General features: G+C 34.8%; 1 protein-coding gene across 3 annotated transcripts in view; it reads left to right on the forward strand.

Moving 5' to 3' along the window:
- Positions 1–47: 47 nt before the first annotated feature.
- AIMP1 (aminoacyl tRNA synthetase complex interacting multifunctional protein 1) overlaps positions 48–27,950 on the forward strand; it is a 34,234-nt gene continuing 6,331 nt past the window's right edge. The window contains exons 1-6 of one of the 3 annotated variants that reach the window (XM_082389144.1): positions 48–184; positions 11,771–11,904; positions 13,919–14,032; positions 16,568–16,738; positions 21,963–22,174; positions 24,815–24,983. In XM_082389144.1, the coding sequence (XP_082245270.1) occupies positions 183–184; positions 11,771–11,904; positions 13,919–14,032; positions 16,568–16,738; positions 21,963–22,174; positions 24,815–24,983 (802 nt within the window). In that variant the 5' untranslated portion in view covers positions 48–182. Of the gene's footprint in view, positions 185–11,770; positions 11,905–13,918; positions 14,033–16,567; positions 16,739–21,962; positions 22,175–24,814; positions 24,984–27,950 lie in introns of those variants that run through there. The other 2 variants (XM_082389142.1, XM_082389143.1) reach the window with 2 other exon arrangements.

The following is a 27,950-nucleotide window of genomic DNA, read 5'->3' on the forward strand; positions in this document are numbered from 1 at the left end:
CGGGGAGTGTGGTGTGGCTGCGCACGGGAAGGGGGCCATTGACTTTGGAGAAGAATCTGTGGACCGCTCAGGCGTTTAGCGAGGACACCTCATTGGGTCCTTTCTCGCTGCCTTCGTGAGCGGGAGGCTGTCCTTACCGGCTCCGGGCCGAGACGGCCGAGGTTCCGCTTGTTCACCGATACATGTGAGTGTCGTCCGCAGAGGGTCCCGGGGTACGGGAATTGCGAACATAAGAGTCCCCTGTCCCTTAGTGGCCTTCGGATGATAGGACCTGGGCTGCGGGGAAGTCGGCCCACAGCAGCGCCAATCTTGGCATGAGGAAGCAGGGAAGAGCTTGGGACCTTTTGAAGGAGCCAAGTTTGAGAAATGGGATGCGGGGCCGAGGGGAAGGATGTTACTGGAAAAGATATATGCACAAACATGTTTATTTTTGTGTGTGTGAGAGAAAGAACCGAGAGGCGGTGACAGGAATTCGTTTATGCCGCAAGTAGTTATTCAGCGCCCACCATGTTCCAAACACCGTTTTAGGCATCGGTAAAAAGCAATGAACAAAACAGACAAAAATTCCTGTCTCCCTGTAGTTCACATTTTATTGAACATACATACTAAACAAAGTTAAGAAAAACACACCGTATCTTAGGTCGTAATGAGTGCTGAAAACAAAAGTAGTAAAGCCGGGAAGGAGGATATAGGTTGAAATTTTAGTGTGGCCAGGGAAGGTCTCACTGAAAAGATCACTCTTCAGTAAAGAGCGAACAGAAGCAAGAGAGTTAATCGTTAGGCTGTTTTGGGGAGGTGCAGTCAGGCAGACGGACCAGACATTGCAAAAGCCATCAGGCAGGAACTCTCCTGAACAGCAAGGAAGCCTGTAGGTCAGAGTTGAGTGAAGGAACTAAAGCTGGAGAAAGGATCAGAGATCAGGAACAAGTCATGAAGGATCTTGAGGGCATCTAAGCCATTGGAGGGTTTTGAGCGGTGGAGTACTGACTTCCTTTTTAAAAGGATCTCTCTGGCTGCTCTCAAGAATAGACTGGAGGGAATAGGGTGGAAGAAACACCAGTTAGGAGGCTTTTACATAAATCCAGAGGAGATATGATAGTGGCTTGACTAGGGGTGGTAAGACATGACCATTCAGATTCTTACTGTTCTTAATTTAGGTATGCAAGAATTTTAATGGATGGTGAGTTAATTTTCTTTAATTAGGTTTTGGAAACACTTTAAAAATGACTTGTAGTGTGAGGTTAGGAGTAACAAACACGAGTTAAAATCATGGCTTTACCGTTTAATATTTGAAAGGATTTAGACAAGTCACATCATTTCTCTGAGTTTATCTGTAACCTTATTGTCTCACAAGGTTGTAAAGATTAAATGAGAATGTATGTAATGTGCCAGGTCCATTAAAATGGTGGCTACTGTTATTAACTGTGTTCTTGGTTAAGAAATGGAAGAGAGATAATGGTGAGTACATTTGTGAGTGGAAAGGTTTGGTTAAATCCTATTGGGGAAAATCTGAGCCAGCTAAAAGATGACCTTGTTTGGTAAGTGGGCCATGGGAGACCTAGACATAGCCCTTTTAAAATTTTATGCATATGTCACTGGACAGAAAGGTTTTCTGTGTTAATGGCCGTAGTATCTGAAACACATGGACTGTCTTCTCTTAGCCATACCCTCATAGCCATCCCTTAAGCCCTCCAGGATCCCCAGTGTCCTCATTAGTAAACGGGAAGAAGGCTCTCTGGTGAGTAGAGAAAAACAATCAAAAATAAATACAAATTTCCAGTTATAAAATGAATAAGTCATGGGGATATAATGTACAGCATGGTGACTATAGTTAATAATAGTGTTTTGCAAATTAGAAAATAGCTAGGAGACTGGATCTTGATGGTTCTCATCACAAGAAAAAATTTGTAACTACGTATGGTAAAGGATGTTAACTGGACTATTGTAGCGTTCATCTTGCAACCCAATCAAAAAATGGGCAGAAGATCTAAATAGACATTTCTCCAAAGAAGACATACAGATGGCCAAGAGACACATGAAAAGATGCTCAACGTCGCTAATTATTAGAGAAATGCAAATCAAAACTACAACGAGGTATCACCTCACAATAGTCTGAATGGCCATCATCAAAAAATCTACAAATAATAAATGCTGGAGAGGGTGTGGAGGAAAGGGTACCCTCTTGCACTGTTGGTGGGAATATAAATTGGTACAGCCACTATGGAGAACAGTATGGAGGTTCCTTAAAAAACTAAAAATAGAGCTACAGTATGATCCTGCAGTTCTACTTCTGGGAATATATGTGGAGAAAACTATAATTAAAAAAGGTACATGCACCCCAGTGTTCACTGAAGCATTATTTACAATAGGCAAGACATGGAAGCAACTTAAATATCCATCAAGAGATGAATGGATAAAGAAAATGTGGTGTATATATATACATACACACACACACACACACACACACACACACACACACACACACACACACACACTGGAATATTACTCAGCTATAAAAAGAATGAAATAATGCCATTTGCAGCAACATGGATGGATCTAGAGATTATCATATGAAATGAAGTCAGACAGAGAAAGACAAGTATCATATGATATCACTTATATGTGGAATCTAAAAATGAACTTATTACAAAACAGAAACAGACTCAGACATAGAAAACAAACTTATGGTTACCAAAGGGGAAAAGTGGGGGGGGGGGTAAATTAGGAATTTGGGAGTAACTTATACACACTACTATATATAAAACAGATAAATAACAAGGGCCTACTGTATAGCATGGGGAACGATACTCAATATTTTGTAACAACCTGTATGGGAAAAGAATCTGGAAAAGAATGTATGTATATCTGAATTACTTTGCTGCACACCTGAAACTAACACATTGTAAATTAACTATACTTCAATAATAAAAAAAAGAAAGTCACACAGCTAATGAGGGGCAGAGCTGGCATTTGAGTTCATTCCCTGATCCTTTTGCTGGCATTTGAGTTCATTCCCTGATTCCTTTTGCTTAGAAGAAAAACAAAAAGAATAAAATGAACTTTCACAAAAAGCATAGTTTTAGATCTATGTTTTGACAAAGGTTACTAGAAGACCCCTGGAATTATTGCTGGTTGCCACTGCTATATATTTTGAGTGTCTCTGGAATGTATCGTTCTCAAAATATTTAATTTTTTTATTTACCTGTTTAAAAATTCTGACTTTTGACATGTTTTAAATCCTAGCAGGAGTTTTAACCTAGAGCTGCATTGTGTAGAACTGTAATAAAGGTGTTCTTAGAGTGGGGTAACTTGGCAATTAGATTACAAAACAAATGGAGGAAAGAAGTTTGGAAGGTAAGAATAGGGATGATGGTAGAAGAGAGAAAAAGTGATTAAAATTACTGTAGTTCACTAGTTCTGATAGGCACATTTTTCTCATATTTATAGCTCTGAAATAGTGGGGTATTCAATGTTTTAAACTCATTATAGACTAAATAGCAGCTGTGACATGGTTGTCACTGCCCAACTTACGCAAACTTGGTTATAACTGATAATATTGTCATTAGTTCAGTTGAGTTGTGTGTACTGTTGGTACATAGTTGAGTTTAATCTCTTAAGTATCCTTTAAAAGATCATTTAGCACTTAAATAAAAAGTTATTGTATTTGCAGAAATACATGGAAGAAATAAATTAGGAGTTTGGGATTAACATATCTACACTACTATAAATAAAATATGTAAATAAGGACCTACTATATAGCACAGGGAAATATACTCAGTGTCTTGTAATAACCTGTAATGTAAAGACTCTGAAAAAGGAAATATATATATATATATATATATATATATATATATATATATATACACACACACATAGATGTAAAACTGTCACTTTGCTGTATACTTGAAACTAACACAACATTGTAAATTAACTATACTTCAGTTTTCAAAAAAGAGATTCATGGAAACACAAGAGTGATATAAGATAAAAATAGGGCTAAATTCAAAACAGGTATTTCAGTACATAATACAGGATGTGACTAAGTGTAAGAGAGCATTAGGTCAGTTAAATCAGCCATGGTTTTTTTCCTTAATGGTATCCAAAATAATGCAGCATCTTATGATTGGAGTCATTTTACAATTGATGGTATCTTATATATGATGAAATACAATACTTAGAGTGTCTAAGGAGAATATAAATTTTTACCTAATTGCAATTCTGAAACAGTGAAATCAGATATTTTGAGAAATAGAGAATCACTTCCAAATTTTTGTGGAGTTCTCTATAGTATAAAGTAAAAATGAAAGTCTGCACTTAAAACTTCCATTTCAAAGCAATAGTTTATGTTTGGTTCCTAACGTTGAGAGCCCAGGGTAGGGAATTTGTTAATTTTTAAAAAGTACTGGCAATTTCAAAATCAGAGTGGGGAAGACTACTGTAGAGACTGCTGAGGTAAAGGGAAGTCATTTAGAAATGATAGGAATCTCTGAAGTAATCTTTTATGTGTGTGTTTTAATGATTCAGATGTAGTCTAAATTCATGTATTTGCTAAAACCAGCTTCACCTGATTTTATGATTAGTGGCATTTTACAGTAGCTTTTTAGGTTTGATGAAATATGGTGATTATGTTGAGAAGAACAGAATTAATGTGAAAGGGCAGAATAATTTAGATAATACTTTTCAAAAGCTTTTTATCATAAAAAGTGTTTATTTTTTTAAATTTAGTGTAGGAAAAAGAAAAAAAAGTATTGACTCTTACTATCCAAATACAGTTAACATACTCAGTGTGCTGTTTTTCTCTCTGTCAATGTTTTAGATTTGTAATTACTGTGCGTGCAATTAAGTATTATATCTATTTTAATCGCATAATCTTTTTTTTTTAATTTTGGCACAGACTAAGCCAGCATTCCCAAACTGTTTTAGAAAATACTAGTTCAAATAAATGTTAATTAGGTGTTCCTTGCTTAGTATTCCATGGCTAAATACTTTGGGAAATGCTTCGTAAGTATATCCTTTACAGAAATTATAGCTTGGGCATTAAAAGAAGTAACTCCAGAATCAGACAGACCTAAGTTTCAATCCTCATTTACTAACTAGCCACATGACATGAGGCAAATTAAGTCACATTTTCCTCTCTCTATAATGGAGATAATTACTGTATTTGTAGATGATCTGTGTAAAGCATTTAACCAGCCCACAATAAATGCTCTTCAAATGTTACCTATCATTATTAACTTTATCATCTGTGAGAAACCCTTTACGTATTGGCATATTAAAAGCTCAGAGGAGACTAAGGAAACTTCTGAAGTTTTGAAATCCAGCAGGTACTCAATGTAAAATTGAAAATCACTGGAGCAGTTGGCACAGAGTAGTGAAATGAGCGCTGGGTTGAATGGCAAAACATTTGTCTGAGCTTTAAGCAATGATGTTGTTAAGCTAACAGTGTTGCCCTAAACATAACCCTTTTAAAAAATTTTCTCCAGTTTTCTGTGTCTGTCCCATTTGCCTAAAGTGTAGTGAGTACAAGGAACATGTTTAATCTTGCTTCCTACTATAAATCTGGCACATGCTCAAAATCAGGGACCATAAGTAAAATTTGGGTCATGAATGTGTTATTTATAGGGACCTGGCAGGTAACATTAATGGCAAACAGGGAATGGCGGGTGAAGTCTGTTTTGCCTTGCTTAAAGGCATTCACATTCAGTTGTTTCAAATACTGTTCTGTTTGGTGACCATTTATAATCCCTAGAAGAGACTAGAGATCAGGATCAAACCCTTGAGAACATCAGCATTAAAGGGATAAGAAAAAGGAGATGCTAAGGAAGTAGGTGAAATCAGGTGAAAGTATCCTCATTTTATAAATTAAGAAAATGAAGCATAGAGAAGTTAAGTGCCTTTACCAAGTTTGTCACACAGCCGGTAGTATGTGATTCAACCAAGATTTGTTGGCTGTAAATGCTTTTTTTAAAAAAACTATGCTCTCCTACCTGTGGTAGCAATCATTATCTGCATACTACTAGAAAACATTGACATAAACTTATGCATCCTACTTGTATTTCTGAAAAGTTTAAATGACAGTTAATCAACAAGTACTAGGAAACCTGTTTCCAGAGCTTCTAATTCTAAAATCAATAAATAGTTCTTAATATTTGAGAAAAGTTTTGTCAACACATAGACCTGATTAGAAATTAATCCAGAGGCAGAGTCAAGATGGCCATGTAGGAAGACACGGAGTTAGCATCTCCCCACAACTAGGGTGCCTGTCGGCCGCTGGTGGGGAACTCTGACGCCCAAGAAGATGGGAGGAATCCCAAAGTGAACTGGTAGGATGTAAGGGGACTGAGAGGGGAGGAGAACTGGAGACCAGACAGAATCGGCACCCCTGAGGCCGGAGAGATCAGGAGAGGCAGGTGGGAGGGGCCCTCCGGGAGGAGTGGAGGGCGATTGCCCCATCCACTCGGACACGGGGAGCCTGCTGAGCTCCCAGGCCAATCCCCTGCCCTCCAAACCTCCATCCAGGCCACGTGGGTCCTTGGGGGCATAGGAGGGAGGCCAGGGAGATCAGGAGAGGCAGGTGGGAGGGGCCCTCCCAGACTGGAGGAGCAGGAAAGGAGAGGAGGGCATTTTCCCTGCTCACTCGAGCCCAGGAAGCCTGCTGGGCTCCCAGGTGAGGTCCCCTGCTCTCTTGAGACCAGGAATGGGGGGCACCCTGGGCCCCTTCTGTTCCTTGAGCCTAAGCCCCACCCCCACAGCCCCCAGAGCCTTTTCCAGCCCTGTGGGTCCTGAGCATTGGCCCCACCTACCACCCAAACCTCACCCTTGCATAGGCCTCACCATCCACAGCCAAGGCCTTTGCCCCCTGTATTTATTTTTTTTCTTTTCCCTCTTTTTTACTATTGTGATACCGATATACCTTCCAGTTATTGATTCACCTATATTTTTATTTTTATATTCTTCCTAACGTATCTGTTAGTTTCCTAGTCTAATTTTATTTTTTACTTTGTTATTGTTGTGTTTTTTGTTTGTTTGTTTTTTTCTGCCACCCCAGGCGGCTTGCAAGATCTTGGTTCATGAGCCCGGGGTTGGGCTGAAGCTCCTGAGGTGGGAGCTCTGAGTCCGAACCACTGGACTAACAGAGAACCTCAGACCACAGGGAATATTCGTTGGAGTGAGGTCTCACAGAATTCCTCATCTCAGCACCAAGACCCAGCTCTGCCCAATAGCCTAAAAACCCCACTATTAGAAGTCTCAGGCCAAACAACCAGTAAGACAGGAACACAATCCCACTTATTAAACAACAACAAAAAAGATGAGATGACAAAAAATATCTCACAGATGAAGGAGCAAGGTAAAAACCTACAGAAGACCAAATAAATGAAGAGGAAACAGGCAATCTACCTGAAAAAGAATTCAGAGTAATGATAGTAAAGAAGATCCAGAATCTTGGAAATAGAATGGCGGCACGGATTGAGAAAACAAAAGAAATGTTTAGCAAAGATCTAGAAGAACTAAGGAGCAAACAGAGAGAATGAACACAATAACTGAAATGAAAAATACACTAGAAGGAATCAATATCAGAATAACTGAGGCAGAATAACGAATAAGTGAGCTGGAAGACAAAATGGTGGAAATAACTGCTGAGGAGCAGAATAAACAAAAAAGAATGAAAAGAAGATAATCTCAGAGACCTCTGGGACAACAGTAAACACACCACATTCGAATTACAGGGGTTCCAGCAGAAGAGAAAAAGAAAGGGTCTGAGAAAATATTTGAAGAGATTATAGTTGAAAACTTCCCTAACATGGGAAAGGAAATAGTCACCCAAGTCCAGGAAGCACAGAGAGTCCCATACAGGATAAACCCTAGGAAAAACACACCAAGACACATATTAATCAAACTAACAAAAATTAAATTCAAAGAAAAAATATTAAAAGCAGCAAGGGAAAAACAAAAAATAACATACAAAGGAACCCCTGTAAGGTTATCAGCTAATTTTTCAGCAGAACTCTGCAGGCCAAAACGGACTGGCAGGATGTACTTAAAGTGATGAAAGAGAAAAACCTACAACCAAGATTACCCAGCAAGGATCTCATTCACATTCGATGGAGAAGTCAAAAGTTTTTCAGACAAGCAAAAGCTAAGAGAATTCGGCACCACTAAACCAGCTTTACAACAAATGCTAAAGAAACAACTCGCAGCAGGAAACACAAGAGAAGAAAAAGACCCACAAAAACAAACCCAAAACAATTAAGAAAATGGTAATAGGAACATACATATTGATAATAACCTTGAATGTAAATGGATTAGATGCCCCAACCAAAAGACACAGACTGGCTGAATGGATACAAAAACAAGACCCATATATATGCTGTCTACAAGAGACCCACTTCAGACCTAGGGACACATACAGACAAAGTGAAGGGATGGAAAAAGATATTCGATGCAGATGGAAATCTAAAGAAAGCTGGAGTAGCAATACTCATATCAGGTAAAATAGACTTTGAAATAAAGACTGTTACAAGCAATAAGGAGGGACACTACATAATGATCAAAGGATTAATCCAAGAAGAAGATATAACTATAAATGTTTATGCACCCAACATATGAACACCTCAATACATAAGACAAATGCTAACAACCATGAAAACAGAAATCGACAGTAACACAATAATAGTAGGGGACTTTTAACACCCCACTTACACCAATGGATATATCATCCAAACAGAAAATAAATAAGGAAACACAAGCTTTAAGTGACATAATAGACCAGATAGGTCTAATTGATATTTGTAGAACATTCCACCCAAAAGTGGCAGGTTACACTTTCTTCTCAAGTGCACATGGAATATTCTCCAGGAAAGATCATATCTTGGGTCACAAATGAAGCCTTGGAAAATTTAAGAAAATTGAAATCGTATCAAGCATCTTTACTGCCCGCAACACTGTGAGATTGGAAATCAATTACAGGAAAAAAACTGTAAAAAACATAAATGCATGGAGGTTAAACAGTGCGCTACTAAATAACCAAGAGGTCACTGAAGAAAGCAAAGAAGAAATAAAAAACTACATAGAAACAAATGACTTGCATTCCTATACACTAATGATGAAAAATCTGAAAGAGAAATTAAGGAAACACTCCCATTTACCATTGCAACAAAAAGAGTAAAATACCTAGGAATAAACCTACCTAGGGAGACAAAAGACCTGTATGCAGAAAACTATAAGACACTGATGAAAAATTAAAGATGATGCCAACAGGTGGAGAGATATAGCATGTTCTTGGATTGGAAGAATCAATATTGTGAAAATGACTATACTACCCAAAGCAATCTACAGATTCAATGCAATCCCTATCAAATTACCAGTGGCATTTTTTACGAAACTAGAACAAAAAATCTTAAAATTTATATGGCGACACAAAAGACCCCGAATAGCCAAAGCAGTCTTGAGGGAAAAAAACGGAGCTGGAGGAATCAGGCTCCCTGACTTCAGACTATACTACAAAGCTACAGTAATCAAGACAATATGGTAGTGGCATAAAAACAGAAACATAGATCAATGGAACAAGATAGAAAGCCCAGAGATAAAGCCACGCACCTATGGTCAACTAATCTATGACAAAGGAGGCAAGGATATACAATGGAGAAAAGACGGTCTATTCACTACGTGGTGCTGGGAAAACTGGACAGCCACATGTAAAAGAATGAAATTAGAACACTCCCTAACACCATACACAAAAATAAACTCAAAATGGATTCGAGACCTAAATGTAAGACCGGACACTATAAAACTCTTAGAGGAAAACATAGGAAGAACACTCTTTGACATAAATCACAGCAAGATCTTTTTTGATTCACCTCCTAAAGAAATGGAAATAAAAATAAACAAATGGGACCTAATGAAACTTCAAAGCTTTTGCACAGCAAAGGAAACCATAAACAAGACAAAAAGACAACCGTCAGAATGGGAGAAAATATTTGCAAACAAATCAACGGACAAAGGATTAATCTCCAAAATATATAAACAGCTCATGCAGCTCAATATTAAAAAAACAACCCCATCCAGAAATGGGCAGAAGACTTAAATAGACCTTTCTCCAAAGAAGACATACAGATGGCCAAGAAGCACATGAAAAGCTGCTCAACATCACTAATTATTAGAGAAATGCAAATCAAAACTGCAATGAGGTATCACCTCACACCAGTTAGAATGGGCATCATCTGAAAGTGTACAAATAACAAATGCTGGAGAGGGTGTGGAGAAAAGGGAACCCTCTTGCACTGTTGGTGGGAATGTAGATTGATACAGCCACTGTGGAGAACAATATGGAGGTTCCTTAAAAAAGTAAAAATGGTTGCGTAGGATCCTTCTCTATTCTCTATTTTAAGAGTTCATGGCTTACATATGTGGATGTGTTTTCCACTAACATTTCTCTGTTACTAACATTGTTTTCTCTAAGATTCTGGCTTTGCAGACATTTGAGGAACAACAGGGTATTCTGTATTCACTTTTGGTAAAAATTGGCAGAATTTAAAAGGTTATATCTTCATTTTCATTTTTGTAACTTTTTTTCCTCTGCATTTTCTAAACTATTAAATAATAGTCCATGGAAGAGTTTATTGTGACTTTTCCAGGTTAACCACCACCACCCCATTTATATTTTCTTCATTACTAGCAATTTTATTTTTATAGGGTTTTTAAAATTGCTTCCATATCATAAATTGTCAACTTTAGCATAAAGTTTTTTGGGGTTGGTTTTCTTTTTATAAGAAAAGTAAACATCTCAGAATGTTCTTTATATAGGATGGTTATTGCCTAATAATTTAAAATTTTAAAGCAATCTTGTCCACTACTAGCCAATTATTTTATCAAAAAATTTCACCATTTATTGAGTGTGCCTCATTTATTTAAAATTAGAATTATTTCAGCAATGCTTGTGGCATACTTTGGATTATAAATTGATGTTAAATTAGGGGCAAAGAGCAGTTCATAGTATTGTTAATGATTAACCCTCTCTTCTGAGTGTGACTATTTGTCTTAACATTTGGCAGTTAGAACTTTAACATAATGAATTAATCTCAGAATTTTGCTTATATATGCATTTTTCTGCATATTGATGTTTTCTAATTTCTATACATTATTATACAGTTAAAATTCTAATTCAATTTTTTTTACAAAGGATACAGTATATATATACTGATACTATTTCTGAGTAGGTATATGTTTAATATTGGTGTTTTCCTAATTGTCGATCATTTTCTTTTAATATTTGCCTTTCTAGTTTACATGTTCTTCCTTACACATAAGTTTGTACATAATTAAATAAACAGTAGAAATATCCAATATACGAAGGAAACATATAAAGAAGGAATTCAGCAATTGTCTTTACTTTGGAACTCAGGTGTGGTACTCAGTTATCCCTTAGTTAAGGTTGTTGTTAGTCTGTCCCTTAGTGTTTCTATCTTGTCATAGTATTCTGCAGTATTTTAAAGCTTTCTTTAAAACTTTCCAACCTAAAATATGATTAAATAGCATGTTTTCATGCTTTTAGGAAAAAATTGATTTTCTTTTCCAAACAGAATGAGGAATTAATCTGTTAACATTTCTGCCTCTTGTTTGGTTTGTTGCTCTTCAGAGGAAAAGTATTTTTCTAACATTTTTCTGTTACAGTAGAAAATGTTTTTCATCTCAGACTGCTTGTGCATGGTGTCCTGTACAATAAATTTATTCATTCTACAGTATAATGTATCACTTTCATTTTTTCACTTAGGATTTTCTGCTGTTTCTTGGCAAAAATGGCAGCCAGTGATGCTGTTCTCAAGAGACTGGAACAGAAGGGTGCCGAGGCAGATCAAATAATTGAATATCTTAAGCAGCAGGTTGCTCTTCTTAAGGAGAAAGCAAGTAAGAAAATTAGAAAATTTAAATTTTCTAGGGAGATAACTTAAAATGAATTCATATATTGACAGAGCAAAAAAAAAATGTTTACCACATATATTATTATTTCACAAACTTGATGATGACTTCTATATTCCTTTAATATTACAATTATGAGTGAAATAATGTAGGATTAAGACAAGTTAGAATTGGTGTATAGTGAATATGTGATATTTAGAGAAAACAACGTATTATTTCAAGACTGATAAAATACTTAAGTTGGTATAGAATTAGAGATTAAATATGAAGAAAATTGAGTGGAGTCAAATATGAACTCAAATATCTCCTCTAACCTTGTATAGAAGAAAATGTATACTTTCACATTACTCTCTGCTAGGGTATTTTCTGAAATGATTTTTACATTTTTTCCAGTGCTTAAGTTTTACCTGGAAATTGCTATGATGCATACAAAAAATATCAAATCTGAATTTTTGCTTTTAAAATTTAGGTTGTTTTCTGTTTTGTTTAAGTATATTTTATTTCTCAATAGCCAATGTTAATGTTATGAAAATTCCAGAATCTTTGCCATCACTTATAGAAATAAATGCTTTTCTTTGCTGCATAAAACTGAATGGCTTATAGAATCCTACATTCATTCTCTAAAAGTTTTTCCCATTATCAATTTTTTTCTTAATTTTAAATACTGTTTTAATTATTTTTATAATGTTTTATAAACATTGTTATTGTTTTTCTTAGAATTTTAAAAGGATTTTTCTTATTTTTAAAAATTCTTAATATTTCTTTTCATTAGTAAGATGAAGAGATTAGAGATATATGTAATATAGAGGAGAATTAAAAAGGAAGTAATTTGTGAATAGTAGTAATAATAAAAATGTGTATTTCAGTAAGTAAATACTCAGGCAGGACTATACTGCCTGACATATGAGAGGGTCACATGCTACATGGTTCACATACGTGGTATCACCAAAAATGCAACAGGTATAATATAGATTGATACAGTAGTGTGCCTTGGTATAGGCAACTCAGATACCAAAAGCAGTTTTCAGTCATGTTTTTGATTTACTCAGAATGATGAATGATTCTTTATGTAAAGCTCTTGAACAAAATAAAGTACAGTCTACTCTTGATTTACATGGTACTTGATTCCTAGAAAATTCAGAGTATAATGAAAATGTTTAAGAATGTTTATATATAAAAAGTAATTAGGATCTAGGCTCAAATAATTAACAGGATTTTCACTTATACAAATGTACAGTGGGTCACTGCAAAATCCTGCAGAACGTAAGACGGTTCTTCATTTTACAGGAATATCTAGCATATTGCAGGACATCTGGCATCCCTGACCCCTGCCTAACAAATGCCAGTAATGACTCCCTTTATTTGTGACAACAAAAAATACTTCCACAGATTTTCAAAATCCCACCTTGGGAGCAGTACCAACCCCACCGAGAATCACTGTTTTTCTTTTATATTTTTGTATACCCTATTGCTGACCTTGAACACACATATTATGTGTTGAGCAAATCTTTGAAGTTATTTCATTCATTAAATGTTTGACCAGCTTAACTTTTGAGACATTAGGAGTAAAAGATTATTCAGTTCCTTTTACAAGGTAATCACTAAAAAGGAAGAAATGAGAATACTTTTTTATTGTTTGGTTATCATTATTAGATCTTAGACTTTTTTAAAAGTTTAATATGTCTAATATTTGTCTCTCTTTCTTACAGTTAACCTGTTACTGACACTCTGAGCCAGGTTCATAAGAATTTTTATAAAAGCTAGGAAAATGATTGATAAACAAAACCTTTTATGTTGTTATTACTTCACAGATTTATTTCCCTTTTTCTCTCTCTCTTTTAAATATCATGTTATTTTAATAAATACTAAACTGATATAAAGAAACTGGCCAAACATTTGGTTACTGGCTTTGTTTATACTGGCTATGCTTTTTTTAAGTAGTATCCATAAGAAACCTTTTAGAAAACATAACTATATCTTAACTGGTTGTTCTTGATCCCAGTTTTGCAGGCAACTTTGAGAGAAGAGAAGAAACTTCGAGTTGAAAATGCTAAATTGAAGAAAGAAATTGAAGAATTGAAACAAGAGCTAATTAAGGCAGAAATTCAAAATGGAGGTGATTAATTACAGAAATAATAGGTTGTTTTTATTCATAATAATAATTATTATATTGTTTATTAAGTTAGGTTTTATGCTTGGTTACTCAAGCATTCATGCATTTATCCTCTTATATTGAAGATAAAATATAGACTTAGAAAATGCAAGTAAATGGTCTTGCCTAAGATCATGCAAAAAGTGTCAAAGCTGGAGTTCAGAAAGCTGTACTTCTAATCTCTGTACTGTGATCATCACTATTCCCTATTAAACTTGATCATCACTATTCCCTTGATCATCATCAACTATGTCACTATATAGTTGTTGAAAATAAGCCATAATAATATTTAGTTAACATTTACTAAGTTTTGCTTTATGCCAGGCACTATGTGCCAAGTGCTTCATATACATTATATATTTTATCCTTAAAATTACATGTATACAAATTATCCTTGTTTTACACATTGAAGCTTAGAGATGTATAGTCATTTGCCTGAAACCAAATACTATTTTTAAGTTACCCAAGCCAGCATATAATTATCATTCCAACAATTATGTTGAAAAAAAAAATGAAAATTTTTATTGAACTATTTTAAAGGTTTCTAGATAAATTCACATTATTATAGAATGACATTAATAGTAAGAATAGTTCTGTTATAATTTCAAAGTACCACATGGAAAAACATTTGATTATATTGTAGAAAATCCTTCCTGGGTGAATTAAGGAGGCCCGGGTGTAGTGAATCCCTGTCTTACTACTCCCTTTTGACATTTATTCTGTCACTAAGTTATTCTGAATGCTCTAGTGTGCATTCTACCCTAGCTAAATAAAAGTAAGAGGAAAAAACCAATAATGTATGCTTAAAACTATCAACTGGAGAGAATATTATTTGTCACTGGAAAATAGTTGATGTTTTCCAAGATTAGGAGATTTGGAATACAGGTACAGAATTAAATAAACAGCTAAAATATTAGCAGTGTAAAACTGCTTTTCATTTCTCCTAGTTCTAGAAGATTGCCCTGTAAACATTAAACTTTTAAACTGTGATCGTAATAAAATGCTAAAACAAACAGTTTGAATTAAAGTACTGAATTCTGTCTTGGTGAAACATAAAATAGGGGTAGATGGAGTTTCATATTACTAAAAGAAGCCTTCAAAGAACTTGTAAAAATACCTCTGAAAAGTGGTTTGAATATTGGCTGGAATATAAGCCACATCAAAATCCCTCACAAGATTATATTCTTCCATGTTTACTAGGCAGTGAGTATGTTTTTAACATTGCTGGAGCAATTTTCTTTATTTCTTTAAAATGTTTTTTGAAACAGAATTATGGGCAAATAATGCTGCTGTCTCTCCATTACTTCTGATGTAAAAATGATTGTTACTAAAACATCTTTTCAGTTGATTGTTCTATTTAAGAGAAAACCTGAGTGAAAAACATGCCATCTTGCCAAACCATGAGGGGGTGTAATCTCTGGAGACAGACAACCTGGTATAAATTCTTATTTCCCTTTCTCACTATGTGTGTGATGGGCCAGTTTCTTAACTTCTGTATGGCTCGTGTTGATCATCTGTAAATGTGGATATGAATAAAACTTACTGCTTAGGGTATTTATGAGAATTACAAGAGTTAATTCAGATAAAGCATTTTGAAAAGTGTCTGGGACATAGTAAGTTTATAATAAATATTAGCTTACATTGTTATCTAAAATTTTCTCAGTTTAATCATTAGTGATTGAAGGAGAATAATGCATTTATTCTTTTATGGTTAAAATAAACTTAATTTCTTGGCAGCCTTTCTACAGTCTCAGATAGTCGAGACTTGATAATCATACACACTGAATTTCCTTTTTAAGAAGAGTTCATGTTCTACCATATGACCCAGCAGTTCCACTCCTAGTTATATATCCAAAAAACCAAAAACACTAATTCAAAAAGATACATGCACCCCAATGTTCATAGCGTTGTTTACGATTGCCAAGATATGGAAGCAACTTAAATGTCCATCAACAGATGAATGGATAAAGAAGATGTAGTATATACATACAAACACAGTGGAGTACTACTCAGCCATAAAAAAGCGTGAAATTTTGCCATTTGAAGCAACATGGGTGGACTCAGAGGGTATTATGCTGAGCGAAATAATTCAGACAGAAAAAGGCAAATAGTGTATCACTTATAGGAGGAATCTAAAAATTATAACAAGCTAGTGAATATAATAAAAAAGCTGACACAGAGAACAAACCAGTGGTTACCACTCGAGAGGGGAAGGGGGAGGGGCAATATAGTAGTTGGGGATTAAGAGGTACAAACTATTGTGTATAAAATAAGCTACAAGGATATATTATACATCATGGGGAATATAGGCAGTATTTTATAATAACTATAAATGGAGTATAATGTTTAAAAATTGTGAATCACTATATTGTACACCTGTAACATAATATTGTACAACTATATTTCAATTAAAAAAAATAGAGTTCATATTTGTTATTCACAGTTTTCCATTTGTTTGTTGTTTAATATAAATGACATTATTTTCATTTTCTCTCTCAGTAAAACAGATACCATTCCCATCTGGTATTCCACTGCAAGCTGATTCTGCGGTTTCTGAAAATGTGATACAGTCTATACCAATAACAGCCATATCTTCTGGTGCCAAAGAGCAGATAAAAGGAGGAGGAGGAGAAGAAGAAAAGAAGATGAAAGAGAAAATTGAAAAGAAAGGTATTTTTGAACAGTTGAAGTTATTTGGCACTTGACTGGTTTATCAGATGTCAGCATTTTTGATAATAATAATGGTGTCAGGAAGAAAGTTCAGACTTTTATGAACTAAAGTCAGGAACAATAGGATAATGGAACATAGAATCTGGGCCCTAAAGGATGACAGGATAAGAGTGTGGCATTTGAGGTAGAGGGACCAGCATAACTAAAAACAAAGAGATTAAGTATAGAGGCCTATGTGTAGTTTGGTATGACTGAATTTAGGTGTATATATAGGGGATAGTTTCAGAGAAATCACAGGTAGAAAGTTAGCTTAGAACCAGTTGTGAAGATAGGAAAGGGATATTCCAGTCAAAGCAGAATTTCTCAACTAGCATGGGGGTGTTGAAGTTTTAGGAACCCATTAAGATCTGAAGTGCAGAGTATATCACAGTCCACTTAGGCAACTAGAGTAGAAATCTTAGAGTCAACCTTAACTTGTCCCTGTCCCTCAATTTCATATTTAATTGGCTACCAAAGCCTATACAAGCATACCTCGGAGATATTGCAGGTTCAGTTCCAGGCCCCTTCAATAAAGCGAATATCACAAGAAAGCAAGTCACAAGAATTCTTTGGTTTCCTAGTACATATGAAAGTTATGTTTATACTGTAGTCTGTTAAATGTTCAATAGCAGTGTGTCTAAAAAAAATAATGTATATAACTTAATTAAAAATACTTTATTGCTAAAACATGCTAACCATCATCTGAACCTTCAGCAAGTCATCATCTTTTTGCTGGGGGAGAGTCTTTTCTCAATGTTGAGTGCTGCTGACTGATCAGGCTCATGATTACTGAAGGATGGGGTGCTGTGGCAGTTTCTTAAAATAAGACAACAATGAAGTTTGCTGTACTGATTGAATCTTCCTCTCACAAACTATTTCTCTGTAGCACATATGCTGTTTGATAGCATTTTACCCACAGTAGAATTTCTTTCCCAATTGGAGTCAGTCTTCTCAAACCCTGTCATTGCTTCATCAACGAAGTTTATGTAATATTCTAAATCCTTTGTTATCCTCAGCAGTCTTCACGGCATCTTCACCAGGAGTTGATTCCATATCAAGAAACCACTTTCCTTGCTCATCCATTAGAAGCAACTCCTTATCCATTAAAATTTTATCATGTGATTGCAGCAATTTAGTCACATCTTCAGGCTCCACTTCCAATTCTAATTCTCTTGCTATTTCCACCACATCTGCAGTTCCTTCCTCCACTGAAATCTTGAACCCCGCAAGTTATACATGAGGATTGGAATCAACTTCTTCCAAACTCCTGCTACTGTTGACATTTGACCTCTTTCCATGAATCACAAATGTTCTTAATGGCATCTAGAATGGTGAATCCTTTCCAGAAAGTTTTCAATTTAGTTTGCTTAAATCCATCAGAGGAATCACTATGTATGGCAGCTATAGCTTTAAAAAATATATTTCTTAAAGAATAAGACTTGAAAGTCAAACTCCTTGATCCATGGGCTATAGCATGGATGTTGTGTTAACAGGCGTGAAAACAACCTTAATCTCATTGTACATCTTTATGAGAGCTCTTGGGTGACCAGGTGCATTGTCAGTGAGCAGTAACATTTTGAAAGGAATCATTCTTGTGAGCTGAAAGTCTCAACAGTGGGCTTAAAATATTTTGTAAACCATGTTGTAAACAGACATACTGTCATCCAGGCTTTGTTGTTCCATTTATAGAGCACAAACAAACTAGATTTAGCATCATTCTTAAAGGCCCTAGGATTTTCAGAATGGTAAATGAGCATTGGCTTCAACTTCAAGTCACCAGCTACATTGGCCCCTAACAAGAGAGTCAGCTTGTCCTTTGAAGCCAGGCATTGACTTCTCCTCTCTTGCTATGAAAGTCCTAGATGGCATCTTCCTCCAGTAGAAGGCTGTTTCATCTGCATTGAAAATTTGTTGTCTAGTGTAGCCACTTCATTAATTGTCTTAGCTAGATCTTCTGGATAACTTGCTGTAGCTTCTATATCAGCACTTGCTGCTTCACCTTGAATTTTTATGTTATGGAGATAACTTCTCTCCTTAAAGCTCATGAACCAAGCACTGCTAGCTTTAAACTTTTCTTTTTGCAGATTTCTCATCTCTCTCAGCCTTTACAGAATTGAAGAGAGGGCTGTGCTCTGGGTTAGGCTTTGGCTTAAGGGAATGTTATGGCTGGTGTGCTCTTCTATCCAGGCCACTAAAACTTTCTCCATATTAGCAATAAGGCTGTTTTGCCTTCTTATCATTCGTGTCTTCACTGGAGTAGCACTTTTAGTTTTCTTCAACTTCTTTGCATTCACAACTTGGCTGTTTGGCAGAAGAGATCCAGCTTTTGGCCTATCTTGGGTTTCGACATGTCTTCCTCACTAAGCTTAATCATTTCTAGCTTTTGAACGTGATGAATGTGTGACTCTTCCTTTCACTTGTACACTTAGAGGCCATTGTAGGGTAATTAATTGGCTTAATTTCAATATTGTGTCTCAGGGAATAGGGAGGCCCGAGGAGAGGGAGAAAGATGGGTTGGCTGGTTGGTGGACAGTCAGAACACACACAACATTTATTAAGTTCAGCATTTTATATGGACATGGCTTGTGGTACCCCCAAACAATTACAGTAGTGACATCAAAGATCACAGCCACAGATCACCATAACAAATATAATAATAATGAAAAAGTTTGAAATACTGTGAGGGTTACCAAAATGTGACACAAAGACACGAAGTGAGCAAATGCTGTTGGGAGAATGGGGCCAAGAGACGCTTGATGCAGGGTTGCCACAAACCTTCAATTTGTAAATAATGCAATATCTGCAAAGTGCAATAAAGGGAAGCACAATAAAGTCAGGTATGCCTGTAATTCCTACCACCGCAACGTATCTGGAGCGCAGCTCTGTTCCTCCATTTTGTTAGGTGCTACCAGGTAGTTCAGGTTCTCATGAGCTCATCTAAATTAATGTTCAAGCCTCATTTTTTCTAGTCTGTCCTTCCATTGCTGCTAAAGCTATTTTTCTAATCATAAATCTGACTCCTTTTTTATTTAACTTTCCTTTATTCCTTTCTGGACTTCATTTCCCCAGGCATGTCTAAAAATGTGCTTTTATAATTCATTATACATGCCTCTCATAGTATTTAAACTCAGTTAAAATTTTTTTGGAAAATATAAAATGGCTCAGGGATCTGTGAGCTAACCTAAGCCATTTTAGCACTTCTCAGTTCCTTTTGGTAAGCATCAGTAGCCTCTGTTAGAAGTCGTTAGGGGCTGTACATCCTCTCCTACATAACTTCACCACTAGGTGGTATGGTTACAAAGAAAGCAGTTCAGACTAATTCTTTCACTTTATGAATTTTATTAAGTAGGCACAAAACAGTCATGCAGCCTGTTCTTATAAGTTTGGTGAAGTCCATCCTCAAAGAGGATGCGTTACTGTGGCTGCGGGGTCAGTCAGCCTTCTAGTCAAATGAGACAACAAAGTCTTCCTTTGGAGGAGGAGGGAGCACTCAAAACCAAATGGAGATCTAGGTCTAGAATGCCTCTGTTCAATAGAACTTCCTGTTCTGTATAGCTGCATCATCCAACACAGTAGACAATAGCCACATGCAGCTATTAAACATTTGAAATGTGTCTAGTATGACTAAAGAACTGAATTTTTAATTATTTTAAATTTAAATGTAAATAGCTCTATGGGGTTGGCAGCTACTGTATTGGACAGTGCTGGATTAGAAGGCTGTTCCATTGGTGTTTGGCTGCTAAGATTGCCAGATTCCAAAATTCTGCTTACACAAGGGTTGTGGCACCCATACAGTCTTTCTATACTGTCACTTATAAGCATCACTCATTTGTTAATGAAACATTTCTAAAATCCCTAATGATGACTAACAAAGTTCTTGGTATAGATTTTGATATTTGCAATCACCTCTGGAATGTGAATTCCTGATAAAGGTATTTCAAATGCCTAGAGAGTAAAGTTTAAAAATATATATGAAAATAGCTATATTGTGCTGTTATAGTAGTATGTATGTAGTATTTTAAAATAAATATATAGTTTATCACTCAAAGATAACTACTAAGATTTTTGTAGTAATTTTATATATATATTTCTATATCATTTGGGCTTTTACTCTTTAAAAAAATCTTTGCTAATATGTTACATGGAAAATGGTATTTTTAAAAAATTTGCTAATGAAAGTAAGAATTGTCCATTATTTTAAACTAGCTCTGCCTCCTCTTTTATAAACTATCTTTGTGTAAACTGTGAATGTTTTTTACACAAAATCATCTATTCCTACTCCAGGCAGAATTATTCTTCTCTGTGCTTCTATATTTCTTTGTGTATGTAATATTTATCACATGTTCACCGTATACATCTGACTTTCTTAAAAGAGATTTTTAGTGCTTGGCTAGCATGGGCCACTCATCTTACTTTTTTCAGTGCCTTAGATCTGAGTAAATATTTGTTCAAATATAAAACAAAGAAATAGTTAAGAAACAATGTTTTCAAGCCATAATAACTTAATCTCTACAGATTGGGAGGTAAATAAGTTTTTGTTTTGTTTTACATTTTTTTTTCTGCCAGAGAGGCTAAATGTAAACTTTAGGAATATGAACTCTATACAGGTTGCATTTTGACTCAATGGCTAAAGTAATCTTACGCTAATAAAAGTTATATTATCAGCATTTAAATAAAAGTAGAATTTTATAAACATAATCAGAATAAAATGTGACTCTCTAGAGTCACAGTAAATCAAATCTTAAAGGGTTTTCTACACTTCTGTTTCAGGGAAAGGCAAATTTTCTCTTTAAAAGGTTATTTGCTGGCCATAAAGTCTCTGTTACAACTACTCCACTCTGCCGTAGTACCAAAGTATCCATAGACAACGTGTAAATTAATGAACATGATTTTGTTCTAATAAAACTTTTTGACAGGCAGTGGGCTGGATTTGCCCTTGAGCTATAGATTACCAACACCTACTCTATGTCTTTAACTAGAGATATAGACAGTTAATTCAACAGGGAAATAGCTTAAAAAGGGTTCAAATATTGTGACATGAATAATTCTTTCCTTTGTAATTTAAATGAAGATAGGAGATAAACACTCATTTTTTTTTTCTTTTAAGCTCATCAGCATCAATGCTATAGAGATTTTCATAGTGTATTTTTACTTCTGATGTTTATCCATTTGTAAATATTTTTAGGAGAGAAAAAGGAGAAAAAACAACAGCCAGCAGGAGGAAGTGCTGACTCTAAGCCTATTGATGTATCCTGTCTAGATCTTCGAATTGGTTGTATCATCACTGCCAGAAAACACCCTGATGCAGATTCTTTGTATGTAGAAGAGGTAGATGTTGGAGAAACAGTCTTAAGAACAGTTGTCAGTGGCCTGGTGAATCATGTTCCTCTTGAACAGGTAATCTGTATAGCTAAAATTATTTCTACATATACATTTCACCTTCATTCCCTCTTTCTTAATGTTTTTTCATGTAATTTTGTATCATACTGCACAACATGAGCCAGTATTGATTAATTCAGTTGATTGGTTTGAATGTAATGAATTCCACCAAAAAGTGCATAAAACTACCAAAAACTTGCAAAAGATCTGTAAATTAAGATCAAATTCATGAACGTAGAAGAAATATGTTATTTTTTTCTCAATTTTTAAAAATGTTTTTAGTTTGGTATTTAACATCATTGTTCCATCATGGAATTTTATTCCTTGATTTTTAAAATCATTGTTATATAACTCAGAAAGCACCAATCTAAAATTAAGAAAGCAAGTTTTATTTCTTTATAACTCAAGAAATATTTTCATACCTGAAGAGGAAAGAGGAGAGGGGATCATGAAGATTGAATGTGCAATTTTTAATGGTATTCCTTTATTCATTAAAAATTTGATGTTATGTATTTTATTATTTAGATATTTAAATGTATCTATATTTCCAATGACCGTGGAACGAATCAAAGACAGTAATAGTTTTTAATTTGCTGTTTCTAGACATCTTCTTTAGTAATTTGCATCATTTACCTATTTCCTCTGCCCCATAGTGCTTGAGACATTGCAGAGACCATAGACTTCAACATTAAAATAGTTCTCCCTCTCAGTCCTTTGCCAACTTTGTTGCTTATTGGCTTTGTGAACCTGCATAAATTCCTACATTTATTCATTCCTATTTCTAGATGCTAATATTTATTGAGTACCTACACTGTGCCAGGAACTATTCTAGGCAAGTGAATTAAAATAGAAAGATAGATAGATAGATAGATTTGCTTAAAAAAACCAAAAGCCCTCCCTTTGTGAAGCTCGTATCCCTATGAGGGAGTCAGAAAATCATAATATGTAGTGTGTTAAATAGTGATAGATATCAGGAGAAAAATAAAGTAGGGAAAGAATCTAGGAAGTATTGAGGCTAGGAAGATGTTGTCATTTATATAAAGTGGCCATGGAAGACCAAAGAAAGTGATATTTAAGTAAAGGTCTAAGAAAATGAAGAAAGCAAGTCATTCTGTCTGGTGGGAAAGCATTTTCAGGCAGCCCTGAATCAGAAGTATACCTGGGATGTTCAAAGAACAGCAGGAGGCCAGTGTCACTGTAGCAGACTAAATAAGGGGAAATGTCACGGGAGATGAAATCAGAGATAAAGATGCCAAATGATATAGGGTGTTAGAGATCATTGTAAAAACTTGGGCTTTTGTTCTGAGTGAGATGAAAGCCATTGGAGGATTTTTGAGCTAAGGGGTAATATGCTCTGTCTCACATATTAGTAGTATCATCCGGTTGCTTTGTGGAGGGGAGAAAGATTGAATTAAGGAGATCAGTGAAGAAATTTCTCTTATCTGTGAAAAAAAGATAGACTTGGCACATGTGTGTGCTTTTTCTTTTTAACATTCGTTTTGTATAGGACCAGGGCTCCTTTATAACTACTTAGGAAGTTAGGTTCATAAGGAGCCCTGGAGAAAAGAACCAACTGATCTTGAGCCAGCTCAAATTGGAAAAACTCCTCCTCATTGGAGCTTCAACTTTTTTGTTCTCATAAGTTAGACTTTTTCTTCTCTTCCAAAAGCTATCATTCACAGCCATGACCAAAGCTATTTATATACACATCTGTATCTAACCCAACAAGTCAGTACTGGTAAGCAGTCTATAAAGTAACAGCACTTAGCTCCCCAAAACTGCATACCAAATTTTGTACATTTGTTTATTTTTCTACGGTAAAGGTCCACAGCTCTCATCTGATTCTTAACAGATTGCATCTAGCTAACCCTGTTGTTTTTCTTATACATATTTGCTATAACTTTTTTTTTGAAGTTCCCATATATGTGGCATTTTACAGTTATTTGTTTGAAGAGAATAAGAATTCATGAAGACCTCCAAAAAGGGGGCCTTTTAAATTTGAGCCTTAGGCTAATTTTTTTTTAATCATAGAATTTGGGAGTAAATTTGAAGTTTAAAGAAATATTTATGTACTTCTTTAACAAATTATAGAAATAGCCATAATTGTTCATTGTAGTGTGCATAATGCTTGAATTGTTAAATGATCAGTATTTTTTAATTTAGGAAATGAACCTTGCATAGTATTGGAAATGATCAAACATATAGGAGAAAATATGTGCATTTATTTTAGTGCTAATGCTAAGCTAAATGCTTTATATACATGTTATGATTTAATCCTTGTGACAAGTCTTTAATATCATTTCCCTCCTTTTGTGAGGAAACAGGGAGATCAACTTTATACAGCCTCATTGCTAGTACATGACAGATTAAATTCAAAACCAAATCTGTTTCACTCAGCCATTTCTTTATTTATATTTAAGTGACATATTATTGCCTCTGCTGTTTGATCTCTAATGGATTGTCAATTTGTAGAATTTTTTTTCATGTTGATATAAGACTTCTTAATAACATAAAAGATTTTAGACACAGATAAGGATAAAAACAGCCACAAAAATAGGACATTTGATATTTAGCATATTAGATGTACCTTAATATATTCTAGATAAGATTATTCTAAATCTCTAGACATCTTTAATCATCAATTTATATTTCACACAGATGCAAAATCGGATGGTGATTTTACTTTGTAACCTGAAACCTGCAAAGATGAGGGGAGTAGTATCTCAGGCAATGGTGATGTGTGCTAGTTCACCAGAGAAAGTTGAAATCTTGGCACCTCCTAATGGGTCTGTTCCTGGAGACAGAATTACCTTTGATGCTTTCCCTGGTAAGTATTTATTAGTCATTATTTAAAATAGTTTGGGAATCATTGTTCTCAAAGCTATGCTTGGAATGTTTACATTTAAAATCAATCCTGTAAGTGACTTGTAAGACTTGACATTAAATGATCATTATTAGTGATATAATTGAGTTTATTGAGATTGACTCAAGATGGCACAACTGTCTAACTATTCCTTCCCCATGAACACTCAAATTTCATAAAACACCAGAGAGATTTTACCCTAAGTGAAATACTAATTTTGATACCTCCATAGCAGAAGAATGTCATAAGGATAGAGAACCAATTAATGTGCTACAAAATCATTTAAAAGCTGTAGATTATCTCAGAATGCAACACAGAAAGATGAAGAGATGAAAAGGGAGGGGGAAATATATAATTCTCAAAGTCGGTCTAGTAATATACTTGCACATGCTTTTACTAGACTTGAGGATTTAGAGGAAATCTCTAAGTAGAAATTCATATTTATTTTAATAATCTAACAGGAAAGTTCATTTCATATTGCTTCTTTTCTGTAGTAAAATGCTCCTCAGATGGATGAAACTTCATAATGCATGAGAACATTTCTTCAAATAGGTCTTTGAAGCAGTAAAGAAAGGATGCTTGGCAGATGTAGAATAAATATTTCTTTCATAAAAGTTGAAGACCTCATAAGAGTAAAAACAGTTAGAAATTAAAAGACTATTTACAGAGGATGTTCATTTGACTGGAGTAAGGAAAAGCAGAAATAAATTAGGGTAACAAGTAGGATTAGGTTTAAAAGTCAAAATTTATTTGGAGATGTATTTGTAAAAACAAATGAGTTTTAATGGAATAGCAAGGCTGATATGATTATATAGTCGTGTTTTTTTAACCCTATGTTAACTGTGTTTGATGAAATATTAAGACATGAAGAATTTTAACATTGGAATAATAAGATTTTAAAAAATGGATGAAAGCATGGGTAACTTCCATGAAACTCAGCTCCCACCTCCTAATTAAAAATATACTAATCTAAAAAACATGGGGTTGTTTAACAAGTATCTGTGACTTTGAATCCATGTGTATGTCTTGAACCTTGGTAGATTGGAGATCATGATGGTCTGTGCTCTGAGAACCTTTTTTGGTAAAGCAGGTTTTGGGAAAATCCCAGGCTCAATCATTTCTCAAAGCAGCATGATAGCTTTTGGTTCTAGGAGCACACGATCACCACTCTACTTACTAGGATATCAAAACACTTTGCCAAACTTCATGCTTTTGGGTAGGCCGTCATGTGTGTACCTGACAAACCTGAAATTCTATTTCACTAAGTTGGAATGGAATGAAAATAAAAGCAAACTTTTTCTTTTAAGATTCAGCACACATTGAAGAAAAAAAACAAAAATCTTGGTTTACCCTTCAGATTAAAATTTGCCTTCCTTTTTATTTAAATATTTAAGATGAGTACATTTTAAGTTTTATTTTTTGATATAAATTGTAGAGTCAGATGTTTAGAACTGGAAGAAATCATCTACTTTAACCCACTATTTTACAAATTTGGAAACTGAGACCCAATAGTACTTAAGTTACTTGTTTAAGGTTATACAGAGTTTGTAGAAGGATCGAACAGTAGATGTGCCTGAATCTCTAATACGATCAGCATTTTTGTTTGTTGATTGTTGCTTGCTGTGAATTCATATGGGCTATCATTAGAGAAGGCTTATAGTTCTTTTATTTCTATGACAGCTTTCATTCCCTTATCTTATAGAATTAACAGATAAATATTTCAGCACTTGAATCAGTTGTTATTATCTGGATGTTACTGTTACGTATATTGAAATTTTTTTTTTTTTTTTTTTTTAGTTACTCAGTGATTTAGCATTAGAGATGCTAATAGCCCAGTGTGGATTTCTTGCCTTTATTATATTTTTGAATCTTCCAATCTGTTTGGCTGTTTGTGTGTTTATGTTTACATCATTCCAAAGTCTAATATTTCTTTCATATTCATAGTTTCTCCTTGTGCCTTACCACATGAATATGTAGATAACATATTAAAAAATTTGTAAAGTGAAAGGGAAAAACCTAACATTAAAGTAGCCTATGAGGTTGTTTGAATTATTCTCTTATAACTTATAAAGTGCTTAACCAAGCTGAACAGCATCGAATAATTGATAAACTTGGGGACATGAGGTCTGTTAGTACTCATCCTACTTATGCTTCCACATAGGTTACTGCTTCTGTAGCAGTAAATCTAAAAGGAAATAACAGTTAATACTATGTATGCAACAGACCATTAGTCTTATTGTTTTGGTTTTTTTTTTTCCTTTTCCCAGAGAGAGCCATGATTTATCAGTACTGTATTGTTCAGCATATGTTTTACATTTTAAAGCTTAAGGTGTCTGCTGGTACATTTTGATGTTCACTTGATATGCTCAATGTCTAGAGATTTACATTTTATGTTATGTATATTAAGTGTGGTATAGAAATTGCAACTGGGGCTCAAACCTTTGAATTGCTATTTGGCCTTGAATAACTATTTTTCCAACTACAAAACCATCACTTCCATAGAGTTTAGAAGATGCCAAATCATATTTTTATAACAATGGCTAAAAACTCTCCCCACTACTTTTTAGAATCTTAAATGTGTGAAGCCATAAATTTTAGTATTTAAATATGGTAACTGGTCCCTAAAGCATCAAGCAGCCGAAAACAGTATTACAGGAGACAAAGGCATTGATACCTTTTTTTTTTTTGAGAATGCACTGGTTTTGGTCTAATAATAAATGAGAATTTGCATTTAGACTTCGAACTTCTAAGATCATGCTTATCTCTGTTGATATTGAGTCTTATTAGTAAATATGAGTTTATGGTTAATCTCAAAGCATGTATGATATGTGAAGATCTTTAGCTTCTGGACCCACTTATTCTTTAAAATTAAATTGGGGGTTTTTTTTTGGTATTGAGTGATTTGAGGTTTTTATATATTTTGGATATCAA

Source organism: Balaenoptera borealis (assembly GCF_965194805.1).
Source record: "Balaenoptera borealis genome assembly, chromosome: 4".
NCBI classification, from domain to species: Eukaryota; Metazoa; Chordata; class Mammalia; order Artiodactyla; family Balaenopteridae; genus Balaenoptera; species Balaenoptera borealis.